We start from the raw sequence: 12,895 nt of genomic DNA, 5'->3' as shown, positions 1-12,895 counted from the left end.
CACATTGAGATTGATTTTGGCTCAAGTTTACAAGCTAGTGTTTGAAGGAGTGAGTGGTGCTTATTGATTTTCAGGGGGGATTAGGTGAGTGATATTAATTGCCCAAGTTGACAACAAAATTGTTTGTTTTATATATGTGAAAATTTTACATGCCTCTCACATGGAAAATACATCAAGTGAATATAAGCATCTGTTTTTCTTTATCTTTGGCATTTTTAACCCTAAAGAAATTAAAGGGAGTGAATTTATCCTCAAGCAGATAACCATTCTCACATAAACCGTTAAGGGGGGGTATTTTATCCGTTTAAGGTGGGGAAAATATCAGCTCCCTAAATGTTATTCATATGAAAAAAATAGTACAAGTGGGGTTTATGCCGCCTAACCTCCAAAGTCCAAACCCAAAGATATACAATGAACAAAAGATTGCCTCTATTTTTTATTAAGGTTAAACGTGGTCCCAACTGAAACTGTAGGCACTTAATCCACCTTTTTTTTTTGCAAATCTGCATATCTTTCCAATTGAAACATTAACTTCACCAAACAGCTTTTCTTTGTATTCTCTTATCATTTCATTGGAGCCCAACAGAGAAGCAATATGCATACTGCCTTCAATAGCCTCCTCTCCATTTCATACATGCTCCTCTTCCTTACTACCGTTAGTGCCGATCCTTTCAAATTCAATTGTACAGGTGATAATTACGCCAGCCAAAGCAGTTTTGAAACAAACCTCAATAGCCTCCTTTCTTCTCTAACCTCCAAAGCTGCTTTGGGCTTGTACAACAACGACACTGCCGGAGAAAATTCCAACCTTGTCTACGGCCTCTTCCTATGCCAAGGTGACATTAGCCAAGATGCATGCCAGAGTTGCATCCAAACAGCAAGCAAGGACATCATTCAATTTTGTTCAAACTCAAAACAAGCTATTGTATGGTACGAATCTTGCCAGTTGCGCTACTCTGATCGAAACTTTTTGGGACTCATCGACACAAGTACTGGGTTCTACCTTTACAACAACAAGACTATAACTTCCCCAAATATATCACTAGCTTTTATCTCCAATCTAGCTAAAGATGTTCAAATTCGGCTATCACTGTTTGGGACGAACGAATCACAAGCTGAGAGTATATATGGCCTTGCACAGTGCACCAAAGATCTTAGCAGCGATGACTGTGGAAAATGTTTGAATGAATTGATCAAAAAGATTGATTCATGTTGCTTAGGGAGGAAAGGTTGGAGATACTTATCTGCAAGTTGCAATATCAGGTACGAGACCTACTCTTTCTTTAATGGTTCAAAACCCCATCTTGAACTTATCCAGTACCAGTGTGATCCAGATGATTCTCCAGCCTCTCAATTATTTATTTCAAACCGCAATGAACTCCTTTCCAATCTAACCGTGAAGACTCCTCCATTGGGTTTCTATGATCTCTCTCTGGGTCAAAACACAGACCCTGTCTATGGCCTTGCTCTATGCAGAGGTGATGTTAGTTTTGATACTTGCCAGACTTGCCTCCAGCTTGCAAGAGGTGGAATTATAGCAAATTGCCCTAACAGGACGCAAGGTATTATATGGTTTGATGAGTGCCTGTTGCGCTACTCCAACCGAAGTTTCATCGGTATTTCGGATACCACTGATGGATTCTCCATGTCCAACTTTAATAATAACTCTCAACCTGATAGAGCAGACTTTGATGCACTAAGTTTGTTCACCGAATTGGAGGACAAGGCCCCAAATCAGACATTGATGTTTGCATCAGACAGAGTTAGAATCAGCCGGTCGGAGATGAGATATGGTCTGGTCCAATGCACAAGGGACCTCAGTGTTGGTGATTGCAAAAATTGCTTGGCAATACTAACAAATAATCTCTTGAATTGTTGCCGCACGAGAACCACATATCGTTATTTTTCATCAAGTTGCACCATCAGGTACGAGGCTTTCCCGTTCTTCAACACCTCTGGACTACAGATTTTTCCTTCCCAACCAACATCTACACGAGGTGAGTCCTTGCTTTGAGCCAAACACATGTCACCACATGATTTGTGATGATTCCACAATTGGTCACGTTTGCCACCCATGAATTTTTTTTTTCCATGGAATATCAGTTTATCACTCATCCCTTTCTAGTCTCTCCTTCTCTCACCTCCCTAGCCCTCTCTCACCAATTGATAAACTAAAATTCCATGGGAAAAAAAATTCATGGCAGCCAAACATGGCCTAAGTGATAGGACCCAAAGATTACTATCATTCCAAGGGATTTGCTGGCGACCATCGTAGAAGGCATTTCGCTGTTGACTGTTTCATGAGAGCAGCCACATATGCTCACTTTAAACAGATTTTGTCTTATTCATTTAATTCATCCCTTATGGCTGATCTTTCATGAAACAGCTGGTCGTCAAAATGCCTTCTTCGATGGTCCCTAGCAAAAGTTCAATTCGTAGCATTCCTATCTTACATACAGACCGCACCTTATAGTAATATTTGGCCATGTGCTTGATAGGGATGACCTGGGTCATCTAATTATAGTAATCTTTGGCCCATGTGTGCAATCCTAAGGGGACGTCCATGACTAAGAAGAATACATCGTAAATTCGTAATACATCAGTGATAGATCCTACTAATTTATTCACTCAAAGCTTTTGAAACTAATATTTACACATCCCTACGAACTTGTGTTACAATGAAGTCAAAGGTTTAGAAAGCAATTCATGCAGTGCCAACATGGCAGCCATGTCATGCCTAGGGGGTTTAAGTGGAGTTCCAAGATGTATTCCCGCAATAATGTTGCTGCCCGTTTTTAACTTGATTTTTGGACCTAAATACGGAAAGTGGTAAACAAAAGTTGTAGGTCTTTTTGAGATCTTTCCATCAAGTATTTGTTCTCGAAAATTGGACAAGTGGTTAGAAAGTTATGACAGTTTTAGTGGACTGTGTCCGTAGGTTCCCAAACCAGTCAAAGTTAGTGAGTTCCAATGCAATTAATGTTATGTTAGTCCCTAAGTTCGCTAGTGGAAGAGCTTGAACGAATTTTCTCTTGTTGTCTTTAATTTAAATAGATAGAAATCAGTGGTAGAAGGGGATTTTGGATTTAGATTAACTTATGTAATTGATGGAATATCAATTAGGTTGAGCATTGCTCCCATTTTCTTAAGCACTCGAAAAGGGCCATCCATGCGATCTTGAAATTTGCCAAATTATGTTCGATCTTGTGTTCTTATTTCTGTTCTTCTTCCCTCTTAAGCACCCGCATCAGCAATGAACTCTTAATTCTAGATCCTACTCTCTGTCATAACTCTCAAAATACTTTGAATTTTTCAGTTTGTAAACTTGAGAAATCTCTAATCACTCCAAAGATAAGATGAGATGGAAATAAAACACAGACACACAAAGGAAGAAAAATAAGAGTTACATAGCTCAAGCTAACTAAATAAATTAATTTAACATATTAATGGGCTGGAACTCTATGTACATTTCAACTAATTAAAAATATTTACTTCTAAATTCAGGGAAAGAAACGAAACCATCGAGAGCTGTAATCTATTTTGTTAAGAGTTACATAGTAGCAGCATTAGTTGGGGCTATTTTGTTAACTTCTTGTGTCTACTATCTATGCATGAGGAGAGCACACAGAGAAAGAGAAGGTAAATCCCTAGCTTCCTTTTCAACCATTAGTGAAGCAGCTAAAACTTTGAGTACACTCCTTCGTTGTTCATCCAGGTATATCAGAAAGTAACCAGGGAGTCCTGTTACAAAATTTTGGCCCTCCGACTAGCACTAACTTTATAGAGGTAAATGGATTTGGAGAAAATGATGACAAAACTCAAGAACTGCCATTGATCGATTTTAGTACTTTACAACAAGCTACCAATAACTTCTCAGATGACTATAAGCTGGGACAAGGTGGATTTGGCCCTGTTTATAAGGTAATCAGATTTTCTAGTGTATTCTGGTTTAATTTAATAAACCCTTGCAAAAATAGGCCTAATTTTGTATGAAAAAACTTTCAGGGTATTCTACCAGATGGGAAAGAAGTAGCAGTGAAAAGACTTTCGAGAGGTTCGGAGCAAGGCATGGGGGAATTCAAGAATGAGGTTAAATTAATTGCAAAACTCCAACACAGGAATCTCGTGAGGCTCTTGGGTTGCTGCATGGAAACAGAAGAAATGATTCTTGTTTATGAATACATGCCCAATATCAGCCTTGATAGCTTCCTCTATGGTTAGTAAAAGTACTTACATGGAGAATACTCCCTCTTAAAATATTAAAAATTTATAATCATCCAATGCCTCTTGGACAAGATTCCTTCAAACCCGTACGGGTGTGGCTCTTTCCTTCAAACCTGTACGGGTGTGGCTCTTTGGCTTAAAGTCATGGACATGCTCCCCAGTAACATGATTTCAAATATCCCCCAAGCTTTCCCAATGCACGTGGTTTATGGGCGATTGTGCGCATTCGTAGGGATCAATAGTCCTGCCCTAAAAATTGGGGTGGGGATACCCTATATCATTAAAAAAAAAAAAAAAAATCTTTCATATGACAATTTTGGGTATCTGCCATGTTATTTATTTATTTTATTTTTTATCAAGATGGATTCTTTGAGGGGTACAAAAAATAAAATATCACAGAATTTTGATTATAACTTTCCCCAATAAATTAATGGTCATATGAGACCCTCTAAGCATAACCTAATGCACAAAGTTTTTTTTCCGGTGTGTGTGTGTGCCCAGATCAAAGCAAGCGCGCACAACTAGACTGGTCAAGACGTCTTCACATTATAGTCGGAATTTCACGGGGCCTTCTCTATCTTCATGAGGATTCTCGCCTCAGAATCATTCACAGAGATTTGAAAGCTAGCAATATCCTGTTGGACCATGAGATGAAGCCGAAAATCTCCGATTTTGGGATGGCAAGGATTTTCAGAGGAAACCCATTAAGTCCATCTAATACCTTAAGAGTCGTTGGAACTATGTGAGTGTGTTATTATTATTCAGAAAGAAAAATATTAAGATTATATACAACAATGACAAATGGTTTTGGCATAATTATGATTATTTGCAAGTAATGATTATAATGGTTTTAGAAATGATTTGTTAACTGGGTACCATAGCAGCCCTAAGTTTCTATTTCTAGAGCTTCTAATCTTCGTTCCTATATTTTGAATTCAAACAGTGGATATATGGCCCCAGAATATGCTATGGATGGTGTATTTTCGGTGAAGTCCGATGTCTTCAGCTTTGGAGTTCTCTTGCTAGAGATAGTAAGTGGGAAAAGGAATAATCGTTTGTTCCTCACAGAATACCGTCAAAGCCTTCTTGTATATGTATGTTCTCTCCTAATTTATTTTATGTTTTATGCATTATTTTTTTATTTAAAGATTATGGGTGTTAACATTTTGTTTCAAATTTTACATAATTAGGCATGGAGACTTTGGAGTGAAGGCAAAAGCTTGGAGTTGATTGATCCATTGCTGATGGAATCATGTTCGACAAGTGAAGTGACAAGATGCATGCATATCGGGTTGCTGTGTGTCCAGGAAAATGCAGCAGATAGACCCACCATGTCATTCGTTGTTCTCATGTTAGGAAGTGAAACCATTTCACTTCCTCAACCTGCACAACCTCCAAATTTCACTCTAGGGAGAGGAGTCCTTCTATCGGATCAATCTTGTACAAGTGCTAATACTTACTCTTTCAACGAGCTAACCATCTCTGATTTCGGTCCCCGATAAGGCGATAAGTATTTGGGTGTATGGGGCCTACTTGTAATTAATATATATTGTTGAATGTCACAGCAGAAAAATGAAAGAAAAACTCAAGAAAATGATACACATTTTCGTCTGTGATCTTTTGTTGTATCGTGAACATGTTTGTAGTTGGGGGAGGTGTTGTGGTGGGATGTTGTTTCGATAAGAAATGAGAACTCAACACCCTGATTTTGCATTCATAAAGAGCTACTCTGATGTGAATAATTTAATTGACATACTTAATAAGAGCACTTACGTAACTTTTTATCATCCCTATTTTATCTATAAGTCAAATTCTTTTTAATGGAAAGAATTATATTATAATGAAAAGAAAACTGGGGGATTAGCCCGAGATGATCAAGCCACAACCAAAAAATAGAAAATAAAAACAAAGCATACAAGACAACACACATCAAGAGAGGAAATCAGACATTTCCAATGCCGTCCAAGAGGCTCCTTTAACTCTAGCTGATCTGCCTCATTATTCATTGATCTTCTTACTTGATCGAAAGAGATGGAGAATCCCTCTACTCGATCCAAAATCTCATCAATCTAGTATGCAAACCACCAAGGAAGAGGGAAACTTCCCTTCAACCAATTTATGAAATTAAGGGAATCCCCTTCGACTATAACCTGATCAAGGATATTATGATCAATCAACCTTATTACTTGATGAGAAACTCTTATCTCCACCTCATTGGACTCTACAATCCCAATGGGGATTGGGAACACCGAACTTATCTTGCCTCCATAATCACGAAGAAGACCACCCACTCTTTGTCGGCCCTGGATTCCCCAAACTGAAACCATCGAAGTTCAGCTTAAAGTAACCCTCCATAGGCGGGTCTCGTGACCATGGTTTTAAATTTCGGTTTCTTAATGCGTTTCGGTCCTCAGCGAAACCGAAATTTCAGCAAAAAAATCTCTCGAAATCAAATAACGTAATATTTGATCCCCTACAAAATTTCAGCGAAATTCCTAAAATTTTGGCCAAAATTTCAGTAATTTCGGATGAAATTATGGGATAATATTAAATAATGAATAAAGCCAAATGTTTTGGTGATATTCCGTAAATTTCGGCACAAAATTTCGAGGAAAACATTTTTCGATTGAAATTTCAAAATTTCGCTTGAAATTTTGTAACATTTCAAGTTTACCCCATTTCGGTTTCGGCCTCAACCGAAACCCAAAATTTTAGATTTCGGTCGAAATTTAAAAACTTGCTCGTGACCTAGCAACGGTCTGCCTCTGCTTTCCACTGAAGCACACTCAGTCCACCCCCGCCATAAACCATCCACTGAGGGTAGAACCCTAACCCATGCAATATAATGGTAAGTGCTATCACCTTAATGAAGAAGTAATGCAGAGTTTTTACCAGACCCCTAAACACCCTGGTGATCTCCCTTTCCATAAGCAAGGTTACATTTCATAGCACCCAAATTAGTTGATTAAGCACACGAAAAGTCAACATTCTTACATTCCAAAAGCAATAGTGGATTTACCTCATAAATGTGACTGATAAAAGTTATCTCACATCTTCCTATAGTCCTATACTAATACAACAAAAGTGGGAATGTCGGAAAATATCTGGTCATGTCAGAAAATCGTCCGGTCGTGCTTTTTCCGGATACGACCCTACTTTTCCCAACTCGACCGTACTCTGGATTGTCGGATCATGTGTTGGAATCGGAATCAGATTCCAACTTCACATATTACCACATTTGGGGCAAAAAAAACACCGAGTCGGGGGCAGAAATTGACACCGGGGCATAGTTAGAGGAGGAAAATGCCGGAGTGTTTGCCACCCCAAGAGGTGGGATTTTGATCCCACCCCAGGCATTTTGCAGCTAGCTGTTACATGTGAGAGCAGCCACTTCAAATGAATTAAGTGAGTAAGAAAAAATTTGCTAAAAAGTGAGCCTGTGTGGGCTCTCTCATATACACTCCAGCTGACTGTCCAAAGTAAGGAAAAGGGGCGAATTTATCATTTCGCAATTTTAAAAATGTTAATTGTTTTTTTTTTTTTTTTTGAGTTTCCGTGTATTTGACCGTCTTTTTACTCTTAAACCAGTACCATATTAAACTGATCTTATTTTTACCGTCCCATTTTTTTTTGGTCTGATTCACGTTTTGCTAATTATGGTCACGAGCAATAGTCAACAATGAACAAATGGAGGCGCAAATGCATTCGATCTTTCGGTGGATTTGATTATTTGTGATATGGCCCACCTACCGTGCCCTAAGAAACTATGTCTTTCATTTCTAAGTCATGTTTCCATGAATCAAATATCCTAGTTCTCATGGCTCCACTTGACTCGGGATTTGACCCTGCCATTCTCTCTCTCTCTCTCTCTCTCTCTCTCAACATTCCATTTGCATTATATCTTAATTGGTAAATTGGAAATTTCGGATACATAGTTGAATGTATGGACTTCAAAGAAATCATGCCATAAGAAGTTCATACTATATATGAGAAGCTTGACCTGCTCTCATTCTACTACAGTCTGGAGCGTTTATCTTAGGATATCCAGGTTGTCGCACATTTAGCCCCAGCCTGATGAGCATGGTTTTAAATTTCGACCGAAATCCGAGACCGACACCGAAAACCACACAAAACCGAAATGGTCATTTATTTCGAAATTTGACACAAAAAATCTGTTTTTTTATATTAATTTAATATTTCCCCGTAATTTCTGCCGAAATTTAATAATGAATAAATTTTTTTTTTTTTGCTACTAGATTTCAACCGAAATTTCAAAATTTCAAGGTCCGAAACCTAAATTTTAAACCTTGGTGATGAGGAGGACAAATTAACCCCTCGTCCTTCCATTGCCTAACCAGTTGCTAACACCCCTAAGAAAAAGAAGAAATCTAACAAGAAGATCCCTTAATCTAGCACTTCTTGCTTGGATGAATACCTAGAAAAGCCTCCACCAAAATATATTATCACTGTCCAACACATGTACAGCACCGCCCAAATATGGAAAGAGTGATTCCATTATTATCCAAAGCAAAATGGAGGACAATGGACATACCAGAGCATAGGTTTATTATCCAAAGCAAAATAAAGAGAACTAATGGAGTTTTTTTCCCTAATGGCAATGGGTATGGAGTTTTACCATTTGGAAGGCTTGAGGAAGATGAAGATAAAAAGTGAAAATGGTAGGTGAAACGGCATTGGGATCCGTGCCTAAAAGGGGAGGGAAAAGTAAGAAGGGTATTCTTATCCTAAAACATATCTGACGCACCTGACAGCCCCTCTCTCATGATTTTCAAAAGTCTGCTCTTGAATCCTAATTTCAGCAAAACTTTGCATTTTTTTAATAACTTTCCCTAGAAACTTTTTGAATTAAATTTTAATGAAATTTTTATTTGAGACTTTTTGAATTAAAATTTTATTTTAATTATTTTCTCACTCCATTTAAAGGAGATTCGGAGTAGGAGCAATCCAAACACAGACTGAAGGTGCTTCCACGTCCCTTTGTGTAGAAAACCATGAAAACCTAATTATCTTTTTTTTTTTATGAAAAAAAAATGTGAGCTTATGTTTTTGTAAAAGAATTTGCTAGGGACCATAGCAGAAAGGCATTTTGGGGCTAGCTGTTACAAGTTAGAACATCCACCGAAGATGAATTAAATGAAAAATACAAAATCTCCTCAAAAGTGAGCCTGTGTTTTTTTTCTTTAGGCTCCGTTCCTTTTCATGTAAAAATGGACATAAAATTTGTTTTATGTTCAATTTTTTAACATAAAACAAATTTTACGTCCATTTTAACATTTTGACGTTGAAAGGAACGGAACCTTAATTTCCCAAATCACGTTTTGCTATTATCATGAGTAATGGTCAACAATGAATAGATGGAATGTTAATTGGAAATTTGTTTATCTTTTTGTGAATCAGGTTTTGCTAACTAATCACAAGTAGGGGTGGCAATGGTTCGGTTTGACCCCCAAACCGAACTGAACCGAACCGAAATTTGAATCGGTTTGGTTCTACCGAACCGAAACTGAACCAAAATTTGAATTGGTTTAGACCAAACCGAAACCGAATTTTCGGTTCGGTTTCCGCTTGGTTTCAGTTCGGTTTGGCCAATTTTGCCACCCCCAACTCCAGCTTACCCATTAAAAAAATAAAAAAAATAAAAATTTGCCACCCCTTACTCATAATCATAGGAAAAGTTCAGTTTCGGTTTCGGTTTGACCCCAAATTGAACCGAAATTCGAATCGGTTTGGTTCTACCGAATCGAAACCGAACTGAAACCGAATTTTCGGTTTGGTTTTGGTTCGGTTCCGTAAATTTTGCCACCCATAATCAAAAGTAACGGTCAACAATGAATAAATAAATTGGCAAAAGGATTGAATCTTTCAATGGATTTGATTATTTGTGATATTGCCCACCTGCAGGGTTGTAGGAAACCATTTCCATTAGGCTCCCTTTCTGCCGACGTAAAATGGAAGTAAACTGTTTCGACGCCCATTTTTAAACTATGACCATAAAATTTGTTCTGCCGACGTCAAAAGAAACGGAGTTCTCTTTTCGCTCTCCGTATAACTACCCAAAAAATGTGCGTTGAATAAGAGCAAACTTTTATTAGAGGTATTCTAAAGTGATGGGCGCCGTTGCAAAAATGGGCTGTAAGGGGGCCCCCATTGGCTGAAATGGACGGTTGTTTCCCACCCTCACCAATTTTCTAATTTAATTAGGATTGTGGATTGCGGTATGAAGGCAAAACGAGAAAGCACTTTTTTTTTTTTATTAAACCGTTGTCAAAATTGGTGGCAAAGTTGTTTCCCACTACCACGACATTCCTAATTTAATTGGGATTGTGGGTTGTGGTAAGAATGCAAAATGAGAAAGCAATTTTTTAGAGTTTTGGGAAGAGACATTTCTTTCTCAGTGTGTGACAGCTACCTCAAGGTTAGAGAAAGTGGCCTCAAGGTTAGAGAGAGAGAGAGAGAGAGAGAGATTCCTCTTGGGGGTTTTCTCGGTTTTTCTCTCATGGGTTTTTTCTTGGGGTTTTCTTGCGTATGATCTTGATTTAAGTAGCAAGGAAAGGGTTCCATGTTTGTGAATTTGGGTTAATCCTTTATATTCCTTTTATATTATTTTCTCGTAGTAGAAGATAGTGTTCTCGCCCGTGACGTAGGCATCTCTGTGGAACCATGTAAATCTCGGTTTTTTTTTTTTTTTTTTTTTAAACCCGGAAATTGAACAGCCCCGGGGCATACCGCCAAGAATATATAAAAAGAGACAGTCAATACAAAGGAGGCAGAGCCAACTAGCCTGGAAGATTACAAGAAGAAAATGCTAGCAACCAAATAACCAAAATTGGGCTAGGGCGGGAGGGGCGAAAAAGCATAGACTTACAGGGAGCACAAATCCTAGAGGATTCTTCTGCATACCTTGTTGGAAGGTCTGATGTTGGGGAGGCCGGCAGTATCACATCTTGCAGCCCCTCTGGAATGTCGAGGCAAATTTGCCCAGGAGGAGTAGAAGATGTTCTTGGAGGAGTATCCGAAATTGGCGAGGGAGTCAGCTACAGAGTTGCCTTCTCGATATTGGTGTTGGCAGCAAGGGGAGAGGATATGTGTGTCTCGGTGTTCATCTTGTGGTCTGTTTGTTTTTTACTCTCCTGAGTCCAATCAGGGCCCTGTATGGATGACATGTGTGTCAGTTAAGTGTTAAGTGTAGGGTTATTTACTGTTATATATACGTTGAAGTCTTGAAAAAAAAAAATGCTGCTTCTTGAAAAAACTCTTACAAATGCTATTTTTTCAAGAAATGGAATTTTCACATAATTTTTTCAAGACTTCAGCGTGTAACAGTAAATAACCCTAGTATAAAAGATTAAATAGCCCCTTCTCCAACAGCTTAAGCTTTTGGAGTAACTGGTTGTTTCATATGATATCAGAGCAAAGGTCCTGAGTTCAAACCTCCTTGATATTAAAAATCCACACCTAATGGCCAATTCAAAAGAGGGTCCACAGGTGCCACGTGTAGGCCAACCTAAAAAGAGGGGCCACACGTGAGGGGGAGTGTTAAAGTAATAAAGATTAAATAACCCCTTCTCCAACCGCTGAAGCCTTTGGAGTAACTGGTTGTTTCACAATAAGCACCTTTTTCTATCGAACTGAATTCACAATCTTAACCTTTAATTTGATCCGAAAGTGCAATTCCCAAACATAAAATCGGACCATTGATATTTTATGCTCCGTTTGGTTGCCATTGGGGAGTTTGTTGGAGAATAGCTAGCACGTAGGACAAATTCCTTGGTTGGTTGCCAAAATAGCATTGGACTTCCCTTTTACTCCCTTAGATATCTCCCGTGTAATAATTGCTTGGGTAGTGACATTAACTCCTTGTCCCCTCTTTATGACTTTTGGTTGAATTTTATTGGGAATGGTGCTCTCTCTTTCTCTCTTCTCTCCTTATGTTTGTAATGACACCTCTAGTTTTTTTTTTTTTTTTTTAAATGGCAAGATTGTATTAGAGAAAAACGGGAGTTCGAGATGGAACACCCCAAGAATACAAGATATGAAAATCAAAAGAGTGAGAAAAAGTTACAAATATGCACTATACTCCTCATGGCGGCAGATAGTCAAATGTATTTTGTGTCTATGGGCATTTTGGTCTTTTGTTGGCCTAGCTTGCACATGTGTGAGCCACACGAGTTTGCTCCATCTTTTCCCACTACCTATTTCAAAATCAAACCCTACTTGAAACTCTAAACCCACTACCACTTTCCTAGCATTAAAGTCCCCACTTTCCCATACCCACTATCTCCTACCAAAGCTATTACTTCTCTACTTTCCTTTGACTAAACCTATTCTTCTTAACTTCATTTTGGTAGAGATTCTCCACTAGCAAGACCTCCATTGAAGCTTTCTTGTGTGCAAGCTTGTGATTGAAGAAGAGAGCCAACTTGCCCATATTTTCTCTATGTGTTGAAGCTTTCTACTTGTAGTTTTGTTCTTCTCTCATATATATTGGATTACATCTTGTGGTGATTGTTCTTCTTCTCTTTTGGTTGTGGATCTTGGGCTAGTGTAAACTTCGGTTTCACTATTTGAGAAGAGGATTTTCCGGTGTTGTAAAAGCTGTCTTTCTCTATATACCTTCCACAATAGCTTTATCCATCATGTATCCATCATG

At 38.4% G+C, this 12,895-nt stretch overlaps 1 protein-coding gene across 1 annotated transcript; it reads left to right on the top strand.

Annotated features, from left to right (window-relative positions):
- The first annotated feature begins 525 nt into the window (after positions 1-525).
- Positions 526-5,840, top strand: LOC143855017 (cysteine-rich receptor-like protein kinase 10). The gene is made up of 7 exons (XM_077365175.1): positions 526-1,997; positions 3,505-3,639; positions 3,716-3,921; positions 4,006-4,216; positions 4,726-4,966; positions 5,168-5,318; positions 5,415-5,840. Exons 1-7 carry the CDS (start codon positions 596-598, stop codon positions 5,724-5,726), a joined length of 2,658 nt encoding a protein of 885 aa, XP_077221290.1. The 5' UTR covers positions 526-595; the 3' UTR covers positions 5,727-5,840.
- Positions 5,841-12,895: the final 7,055 nt, after the last annotated feature.

This window comes from Tasmannia lanceolata, unplaced genomic scaffold (genome assembly GCF_043159265.1).
Source record: "Tasmannia lanceolata isolate RefF3 unplaced genomic scaffold, GAP_Taslan_0.1 ptg000020l, whole genome shotgun sequence".
Lineage (NCBI taxonomy): Eukaryota > Viridiplantae > Streptophyta > Magnoliopsida > Canellales > Winteraceae > Tasmannia > Tasmannia lanceolata.
This window is presented reverse-complemented; position numbering and strand designations above follow the sequence as displayed.